At 42.9% G+C, this 10,481-nt stretch overlaps 1 protein-coding gene and 1 long non-coding RNA gene across 3 annotated transcripts in view; one reads left to right on the top strand and one right to left on the bottom strand.

Moving 5' to 3' along the window:
* Nucleotides 1-1,663: 1,663 nt before the first annotated feature.
* Nucleotides 1,664-8,062, bottom strand: LOC115093847. Its single transcript, XR_003857422.1, has 3 exons — nt 7,925-8,062; nt 6,681-6,789; nt 1,664-1,829 (listed from the first exon to the last, which is right to left on the bottom strand). It is a non-coding gene; the product is annotated as an uncharacterized LOC115093847 (long non-coding RNA).
* Nucleotides 8,063-8,316: 254 nt separating this feature from the next.
* The window catches only part of LOC115093846 (ras-related protein Rab-5B-like), a 131,077-nt gene continuing 128,912 nt past the window's right edge, over nt 8,317-10,481 (top strand). The window contains exon 1 of one of the 2 annotated variants that reach the window (XM_029606186.1): nt 8,317-8,444. Coding sequence is in view for 1 of the 2 variants with exons in the window: in XM_029606187.1 (XP_029462047.1) it covers nt 8,372-8,444 (73 nt within the window). In the remaining variant the exon portion in view is untranslated. The remainder of the gene's footprint in view (nt 8,445-10,481) is intronic. The other variant, XM_029606187.1, reaches the window with a different exon arrangement.

Genomic DNA, 10,481 nt, shown 5'->3' with positions numbered 1-10,481 from the left:
CCTTGTTTATTGGCTATCCTAATATGGCACATCTTATGTTCTTAAATAGTTACTCCAAATAAAGATGCACATGGCACCATGCATTTCTGTGAATATTTTAAGCAGAATGTTGCATGGCACATGTTGGAATAAATAAGACTTTAGACAATATATTCATCTTGAGCAGGTTCATTCTTCCTGCCCAGGAGACAGACAGAAAACTGTATCCATTCCTGCATATTTATTTTCACATTTCTGGATAACAAGGACAAAGTTCTCTGAAGAGATCATGGAAATTATTTACAGTTCAGACCATGAGATGTCAAAACTGTACCCTCACCAACTTAAATGCAGAAATACATTCTGGCATTACTCTTTGTCCATTTGGGAGATCTGATTTTGAAGTTAATTGTGTATGCTGACATAGCAACATACTCCCTCCATACCTACATTTTTTATATTTTGTAAAGGAAAAGGGTGAGAGAGACAGGGAAGGAGGATGTGAGAAAGTAACAAAAAACTGGGGTTCCTTGGCCTCAATATAACACCTCCTTCCCCTTACAAGACCACCACCACCTGTATCCCTTCCCAATCTTCTTTCCCCCTGAAGAATGTGCTCAACCTCCCTCATCTTTGTCCCATCTCCACATCCCACACTCCCCTCAGCTCTTCCACCCCAACCCATCCCCTAAACCCTCTTTTACTCTTGCCCCAGTAGTCTTCCTCTCCTGTTCCCCCACTCAATCCCTCTTTCCTTCTTGCCCCAACCCCCTCTGCCTTTTCTACCTCTTCCCAGCACCAGTATGCCTCTATCCAATCCCCTGTCTTTGCCCCTTCCCAACCCCCTTTATTTCTCCCACCTATCTCACAGTGCTATTCTGTCTCTTTCCCCCACCACTCCAGCAGCCTAATCTTCAGTGATGAGATAAAGATGTAGTCACGCACTGTACCCAAAAACCCTTAAAAATTATCAAATGTCATAAAAGGAATCTTCTCCTGGGAGACTCAGAGGAACCAATTTGGGAAATCATTTTTATGGGGACACAACAGTTAAATGCCTTCCAGGATCCTCACCAGGTAGAAATACCAGCAAGTTAGGCCATCCAATTATAGAAGAAAGTAGAAACTACAATATGTTATCAGCCATCTGGGGACCTTGCTAGAAATGGTATCCTTGAAGTAAAAAAGATTGGGGAGTTACATTATCCTCCAGGTTATGTTAGGAGGAGAAAGATGTACTTTAACATTTATGTTTGTAATAAAGACTAAGGTACATATTTTGATAGTTTGAGTAAGGTTATGCTAAATATGTCAGTTGGACACATAATAATGGGTGATGACTTTAACCTGGTATGAGTACTTGCAGTAGATAGCTCCTCAAGAACAGTTTCATTTGCCCAACACTTGCCCATATTTCATTTGCCCATATTAAGCTTCAACACTTTATAGATTCTTGGAATTTGATAGATATATGGTATTCTCGCTTTCCTTCCTCTACAAATTATACTTCTCCAAAGTTCACAATATGTACTCAAGAATAGACTATTTCTTAGTAGCTTAACTAGTCTCTTTGTAAGTTTAACTAGTCAAGTATTGAAAGCATATTGACATAAATCACCTGGTCTGATCATGCATCCATTTGGATGGATATCACTTTTAAAAATTATGATTCTGGACACAAATATTGGAGGCTAAAAGATACTTTATTGGGCAAAACAGAATTTATTTCACAACTGACTATTATACAAGAATATCTGACAATCAATAGTCTAGGGGAGTTCTCCCCAGCAGTGGTATGGGATTGCCTGAAGACTTTTATATAGGGACATCTGATTTCATGGGCATCTTTTCTGAAAAAGGAAAAAGAGAAAAATAAAATATTGATTACAAATAAAATTAGGAATTTAGAATGTCTTCATAAACAAACTGGCTCTTCAAAGATTTTACAGCAACTTTCAATAGCTAGAGATGATTTATAGGCTTTGGAGCTAAATAAACACTATTGCTTACCAGCTAGAATTAACACGTCAAACCCACTTTGAAGGAGGAAATAAGGTGGGTCACCTTCTTGCTTGTAGATTAAAACAAGTTGCCACTAAGAATAATATTCATAAGAGAAAAGGTAGAAATGGGGAGATACTAACTGCTAATATTGTTATAAGAGAACGATTTCTTCAATTTTATAAAGAACTTTACAGAACTGAAGGATCTATCAAAATAAGCAACACTAAAAAATATCTTGAGAATATTCTTCTTTCCTGTCTTGGTTAGATAAAAAGATATCTTGTGCAGTAGTTAGATCATTTTATGAGCGTTGACGCATTGATTACTAAATATAATCTTCCTGGATATGAGTATCTGGCATATCTACAGATTTCTCATTTTTTAAACTCTGTAAGGATTTCTTCACAGTTTTCTTTAGGGAAGTCTTATTTTGAATATCTTTGCCAAAATGCAGGCAGAAGTAAAGGGGTGATATCTTAAGTTCTATGCTTTATTGAGTCAATTTGTCTCTGTTCAGGCGACACATATAAAGTCTTTGAAACCTGATTTGGGTAAAAGTCTCTCTGAGGAGGAATGGAATCAATCTTTCCTAAACACGGATAGAGCTTCTATTTCAGCAGTCCTTGTAGAAAGTAATTATAAAGTGCTGCTGTGTTGATATTTAATTCCAGAAAAACTGAATAAACTTTATCCTTCTATGAAAAATGTTTTTGGAGGGGTTGCCTGCAGATAGGCCCGTTCTATCATATTTGGTGGAAATGTAAAGTAATAACTAAATATTGCTATTAGTTACAGATGGTACAGGATTAAAGTGACTTTGGATCCTAAATTTGTACTACTGAATATACCAGATGAAACTTATGATAAGTATACTCAAATATTAATGCAACAAATATATTTGGCTGCTCGTTGTGAGTTAGCTTTTTTCTCCCAGGACAAGCAGGATGGTAGTCCTCACATATGGGTGACATCATTAGGTGGAGCCCTATTACGGAACACTTTTGTCAAAGTTACTAGAAACTTTGATTGGCTTGCTGGGCATGCTCAGTGTGCCATGATCCCTGTGTTCACAGGGGTCTCCCCTCAGTCTCTTTTTTTCCTTGCTGCAGTTGCCTCGCGTTTAGGAGCTCTGTGAGATTTTTTCACACAACTTTTCCTCATGGAAAAACTTGAAGTTTTACTTCACAAATAATTTCCCTACATGGGTCTCCCTTCACGTACATTTTCATCGACGCTCGGTGAGTACTATTCTGTGTTCTCCGGTCAGTTCTTGTCACCTCACTGTCGGTTCCCCCAGGTTACCAACTGTTTTGCGGCCCTCTTTTTTCTCTCCCTATGTCTATCACACTTTGTCCACCCCACAATGCCCACGGGTGTCCTTGCTGCGATCTTCCACCGGGTCCATTGGGGCCGGGACGTCCACAGTTCCCATTGATGCCGCCCTCGATCCTGTTGATACCATTGATGCAGCCATCGATACCTCCATCGATGCCTCAGTGCCCTCGACTAACGAAAATGCTCCATATTTCGAAACCTCAACCAGAGCCCCCGTGTACTCCTTAGGCGAAAAAAAATGCCAGGAGCAGTAGAGGCACGGTGACCGTCCGTCACCGATGCCATCCAGGACAGCGGTGGCACCTTCCTCGGTGCTGGAGAATGACTAGGCCGAGCACAGAGGGAAACATCGTCACCACCACGTTAACCATCCATCACAGACGCCATCCTGGATATCGGTGGAAGCTTCCTCGGTGCTGGAGAATTACTGGGCCGAGCACCGAGGGAAACATCGTCGCTGGCACCAACAGGGTTCCGCGTTCGGTGCCAGCACCGATACCACATCGGCATTGATGTCCATCGAGCCAGTTGCAAAGCGGGTCTGGGTACAAGAGTCTCCGTGCTCCTCTGCACCCGAGGCACTGAGGCATTCCCCACCGACACCGGTGCCGGGTACTGAGCCACCACAGATCCATGTGGAAGTGCCAGTAACACCTAGCCTGCCTCCTCCTGTAGCTGCGTTACCTATACCAACTCCAGGGAGGAGCTGGACATCCTCGTCCGCCAGGCTGTCCTCAATGTCGTCCGGAATCTACAACCTCAATCGATGCCAGCCCCCATACCGGCACCATCAATATTTGCACCATTGCAGCACCTCCTCGCTGCCCTACTAAAGATAGCCTAAGTCATCGACGCCAACTCGTCCTTCTGTGCCTCCACGGGCCCCTATACCTATCCCGGGATCCTCAAAGGGCAATGGGGACTCTAATCCCACTTCGGCACCGATCCCATCTAGACCTAAACCAACCTCCTCTTGGAGCCTTCTCTACCAGAAGAGTGGAGACGATCCCTCCAAATGACATCCTTTTCGACCTGGTCACTAAAGAGGACCAGAAGTTTTCAGGAGGGTCTAGGTCGTAAAATCTTCCAGGGATCCATGTTGGTGTCACACATTCCTGTTTACCAGTTATGTTTAACACAACACCAAGGGAACCTCACTGCCATCAACATGAAGTTTGAACTACATGTGATTGCTTCGAAACGTCCTCCCATTGCCAGCAACAGGATTCAGTGCTAGATGGTGATCCAGGCTTATGGCTCCTGATTTATGGCCTGAAGTCAAAGATAAACTAGCTAATCTGCCATGCACCGCAGATCATCTCTTCGTGCACAAGGTCCAACAGACAGTGGCTCAATTGCAAGACCACCACGAAACCCTGCAACAGCTCTCTACGTTTCTTGCAAATCCTCCCTCCTCGGCTTGAAAACCAGAGAAGAGGGATGCTAGAAGGACCCTTTACTGCTCACACGAGTATTATCCAGTTCCCGCGTGAGACCAACCAGTCCACTTCAAAAAGCACGTACACGTCAACAACTGATATCCAGATCACACCAGCTCTGCCAGTCGGGCAGGCTTCTGGATTCTGAAACCAAGGATTGGCGTGTTCACATTGCTGTCCCCCAAATATTAGCCAAGCGGCTGAATTTTGCAAAACCTGTACAGCTCTCAACGACACAACAGGCAGGCCAACAAAAAGAGAATTACAATAGTCTACCAAAGACAATACAAAAGCCTGAACAATGGTTTGAAAGTCGTCCTTATCAAGTATATATTCATGTGACGTAACAGCCGTGGTTTAAAATAGCCCCCCCCCCCCCTCCCTTCAGGACATTCTGCAAAAAAGCCTTAAAATTAAGACTGTCAAAAATCACACCCAAGTTCCGCACTGAATATCCATGTCAAGAAATTATAAAGAACCCATGTTATGCTTTTTTTTTTTTAAAAAGTCAGTTTCATGGGAAAAAAACATTGCTTCAGTAACAGATGTTTCTTGTGCATCTAATCATTGATAAGTTGAGACAGTCTGCAATATGAGTTAGGATAGCTGACAAATTGGGAAAGAGCTAGTACCTGGAGATAATTCCCTTATTCAATAAACATACACACAGTTAATGCGACTCCAACATTGCTCTATGCTTCAACGGCAAGAGGAAATGTGGAAAAAAGGATATGCATTCACAAAAAAGTGGGGAGTAGCTTGCTTGTTTCAGCGGTTACTACCCCAAACCAAACAAGCCTGATACTTCCCTTTCAATGCATATCCATATCCAGAGTAGCTCTCTGCTTCAACGGCAGGGGGAACGAAGAAAAGTGGATTTATATTCAGATAACAACCAACAAGGACTGAATTGCACAGGCTGGGTAAATAAACATGCATGGGAGTAACTTGCTTATTGCGACAGTTACTACCCCTAACCAATTAAGCTAGATTGCTTCTAAGTGAAGTGTTCCAGCACTGCTCTCTACATTAATGGCGGGGGTGGAAGGAAAATAGAACCAAAGGTTACATAATGGTGGGGGCGGAAGGGAAATAGAACCAAAAGGTTACTAAAGGCTAATAGTAACAGATAAATATGAGAGAGAGAAAAAAAAAAGTGTGAAAGCTAGCTGGGCAGACTGGATGGGCTATTTGGTCTTCTTCTGCCGTCATTTCTATGTTTCTATATAAATACAATTGCAAATCATCTGCATAAAGCCTAAAGGCTATAGACTTTGATTCAAGCAAGGAACATAGTGGTCTCATGTAAACATTAAACAGCACTCCGGCTAAGACTGAACCCTGAGGAACACCACAGGGAGTTTCATACCAAGAGGAATGAACGCTTTGCAAAAGAAATTGCTGTTTTCTTGATGCGAGAAAACCATGCAAGAATGACACCAATAATGAAGTGGAGAGTTTTCTCAGTGGAGTATCTCAGTGATCTGTACTTGGATCGATGCTTTTAAATATATTTTAAAATGATCTGGAAGGGGGAACGACGAGCGAAATAATCAGATTTGCAGATGACACAAAATTATTCAGAGTAGTTAAATCACAAGTGGATAGCAATAAATTGCATGAGGACCTTGCAACACTGGAAGATTGGGCATCCAAATGGCAGATGAAATTTAATGTGAACAAGTGCATGGTGATACATAGAGGGAAAAATAACCCATGCTGTAGTTACACGGTTAGGTTAAATGTTTGGATTTATCACCCTGGTAAAAGATCTAGGCGTAATAGTGGAAAATACATTGAAATCATCAGCTCAGTGTGCCATGGCAGTCAAAAAAAGCAATGTTAGGAATTAGTAGGAAGGGAATGGTGAATAAATTGAAGAATATCATAATGCTTTTGTATCGTTCCATAGTGAGACCATACCTTTAGTATTGTGTTCAAGTCTGGTCATTGCATCTCAAAAAACGTATAGATACATTGGAGAAGGTACAGAGAAGGGAACCAAAATGACAGCATGGATGGAACAGCTCCCCTGTGAAAAAAAAGCTAAAGAGGTTAGGGCTTTTCGGCTTGGAGAAAGCTGTGAGGGGAATATGATGGAGTTCTACAAAATCACGAAAGGACTAGAACAGGTAAATGTGAATTGGTTGTTTACTCTTTCAGATACTAGAAGGACTCGGGGTGGGGGGGGGGGGGGGGGGGGGGCACACACTCCATGAAGTCAGTAAGTAGTACATTTAAAACAAATTGGAAAAAAATTCTCACTCCACACAATTTAGCTCTGGAATTTGTTGCCAGAGAATGTGGTTAAGGCAGTTAGCTTAGCCGGGTTTAAAAAGGTTTGGGCAAGTTCCTGGAGGAGAAGACCATAAATTGCTATTAGTTAAGATGACTTAGGGAAGAACCACTGCTTATTGCCAGCATTAGTAGCATAGGATCTATTTAATATTTAGGTAATTGCCAGGTACTTGTATTCTAGATTGGCCACTGTTGGAAACAGGATACTGGGTTTGATGGATGCTCAGTCTGACTCAGTATAGCAACTTCTTATGTTCTTAAGGCTCTTATTGGGGAAGGGGGTTGTAGTTGGCTTATCATTACAAGGAACATTGTACAATATAGTCAATAAATATTTATCCAATAAACTCAAGTCCATTTTTAAAGTTTGATTAGTGGATGGAGTTTTTTGTTTTTTTAATAGAGGCCCAGAGAAGAGACTGAATGAATTGGGTAAGGAAAGCACAGTAATTGTTAGCACAGAGCAGCAAAAAAGCTAGCAACGGCATTGCTCCCCTCCCACCCATTTACCCCTACACACACACACCTCTCTGCCCATCAACTCTCCATCATTCCTCTCCCCTCCCTTTGCATCCCATCCTCTTCTTTGCCCCTCACCCTCCAGATTTCCCTCTCATTTTTCTTCCCCTTCTGCCTCTACCTTCCTTTGTTTAATCTATCCTTGACACTGCACCGGTATCCCCACATGCCATCTTCCCTGTCTTTGCCCTCTTTTCATGGTGTTCAACAACCCCCTCTTTCCCCCCACCTTTCTATTCCCTTTTTGTCCTCCGCCTACCCTACAGAGCTACACTTTCTTTCCCCCTTCTCCCAGGAAGCTAATCCCCAGGCACAAAAAAAAGGCTTCTTCCCTTGATCGCACTTCTTACCTGTTTTCCCTTCCCAGGCAGGAACTGGGTAAGGAGGATACAGCAGGTGGTGAGAGCAGCTTCACGTTCAGGACCCAGACGAGGGCAGAATGCAGCAGATTCGATGAAAGCAGACAGCTCTCCTAGCTCTGTTCAATCAAAAGCTGAGAGCAGCACAAAGGAGACATGCTGGAAGAGCCCTCCCTCGTCCTTCCGCACTCTGCGGCAACAGTCGCCTTCTACACTTTTCTTGTCCCCTCTGATTGGCTGCTGCCGATGTGTCATCACTCTGCGATTGCTGGGCCCGCGGCAAAGAAAAAGGCGCCAGCAACATAAGAGAGCTGCTACCACGCAGCTACCCAGTCGCCCACACCAAAACTAGCCCAACCCGCACAACGGAAAGAAAAGTAGCCCAGTTGGGCAAGATTGTCTGGAGCAAGAGAGAGCGGTTTGTTCCGTGTTAGCCGCATGAGTAACCGTAGTGAGTGCGCATGCGTGCGCTTCCAGTCCGTGGCCAGCGGTGCTGCGGCCCCCAGCAGCAGTGAGTAAATGACTTTTACATTCCCCGGCTCGGTTTTACTGGTTGGGCTTCCTGGGATAGAATTCCCTTCTGCCCCCCCTGCTGCGGGGCTCCTGTGACCGAGGGACCGGGCGCTCTGGTGTAGGCAGCGGAGGCAGAGATCAGCTGAGGGAGATAAAGACCCGCCGCACACCCCGAGCTTCTCTCGGGGCTTCCATAGACGAGCTTCCTGGGGAGCCCTTCCTTGTGGGGTGGCTTTGGGCCAGTTCTGGCACTGTCATCTCCTCCTCGCTAATGTGTTTTACTTCATGGGGAGCCGATTTCGGGTGGAAGATGAAGGGCTTGCAAACACCACAATGTTTGTTACCTTAAGTCTTCTAGAAACTTGGCAGCTCTGCCGCTCTCCAGTTTGTTTTCTTGAGCTGTGGATTGTGATCCCTGCCCCTTATGATCATCTATCTGTGCTCCTGCCAGGTTTCTTATCTTCTTTGACAATGAGAGTTTCCTTAGAACTAGTAGAAGACATCCCTCTCATGCCTTTTTCGAATCAGTACTTAAAGCTTTTTCGGATGGTGTCTCTGAATGAGTTAATTTTGCACCTTGACAAGATGAGCCTCACTCGTAAGCCAGGGTATGAGTCTGGCTCAGCCTCTCAAATTTACTGCTGGTGCTCGCCTCAATATTTACATTATGTCAAAAAGAGCTTCCTTTTGCTGTTCATAAAATGTAGACAACATATCAGGGTGTGCCTGGACGTCCCTTTGAATCAGGCCAGTGCTGTCTTTTCTGTATTTCTCTGCCATATTTTCTGGACTGTTATTTATTTTTATTATGCTTTTCAGGCTCTTTCAAAGTGAATTACATTTTACATCTTGGCTACTTAAAATCCTTTTCCCCCATAGATTGTACAGAATAGTCACTCAGTACTGACTCTCTATTAGTAATGCTACTGTTGTGTTTTTCTCTTTTACCATAATGTCTGTTTTTCTTGCATCAAGCTTTTTAGTGATTGGGCTAGGAATGTCCCAGGTCATCACAACCTTTTTATTCTTTCAGGGTTGTGATCTCAGTGCTTTTTTTGGAACAGTGATGTTATAACACTTGCACAGTTTCCAGTGGATGAGCTGTGTCCCTGCCTTATGTCTTTTTCTTTACAGGCCTTCTGTTATCACCATATCATGCCCAGTGTCAAGATGTGTAACTATTTCCAGTTCTGTTTTACAGAATCTGTAAGACAAAATATAAATCAGATTCTTAAATTTAGCTGTTTTACTGTGGGTAGGGGGTTTTATATGCTGGCTGTGAACCATCTGTATTTATTTATTATTTGGATTTATTACCTGCCTTTTTGAATAAGAATGGCAGCATATAATCAGAGTCAGTAGCTGCTTAATCTTAGAATAAGGTGCACAGTAAGAGGGTAACTAGAAATAAACAATAATGCCTAACTTGAAATAAAATATGATTGAATTTATACTCAACAATAATGCCTAATTTAAAATTCATATGCAAACATCTTGGTAGAAAGCATGGTTGTAGCAGCAAGATCAAGGCTCTCAAAATGATACCAGGTTTAGTTCAATGCATGCTTTCAAGGTTTTTCATTAAAGGTCTGCAAAAGAGCCAGGCCTTTACTTGTTTCCTGAAGTGGGCATAGTCATATATTTGGCGGAGGTCTTCTGGGAGAGAGTTCCGTAGAGCAGGCACTGCTCTTGAGAAGGATTGTCAACAGGTATCTGTTCTTTTGATGTCTTTTGTTGCTGGAGTTGTTTATAGAAGCACTAAGTGAGGATCTTAGTGGTCTGGAGGACATGTATATAAACAGCCTTTCTTGCAAGTAGATAGGTCCACCTCTCCTCTTAGATCACTGAAAATCAGTCTCATGATTTTGAATTTGGTTTTATTAGGGGATTGGTTGCCAGCATAATTTGTGTAGGACCGGTGAATTATGGTTGTGCACTTGCATCGTTCTGTCAGCCACGCAGCAAAATTTTGTATTATCTGGAGTTTGTGGAGGCTCTTACCTGTAAGACACTTGTAGATTGTGTTTAGTAATCC

Source organism: Rhinatrema bivittatum, chromosome 6 (assembly GCF_901001135.1).
Source record: "Rhinatrema bivittatum chromosome 6, aRhiBiv1.1, whole genome shotgun sequence".
In the NCBI taxonomy this organism is placed as follows: domain Eukaryota; kingdom Metazoa; phylum Chordata; class Amphibia; order Gymnophiona; family Rhinatrematidae; genus Rhinatrema; species Rhinatrema bivittatum.
This window is presented reverse-complemented; position numbering and strand designations above follow the sequence as displayed.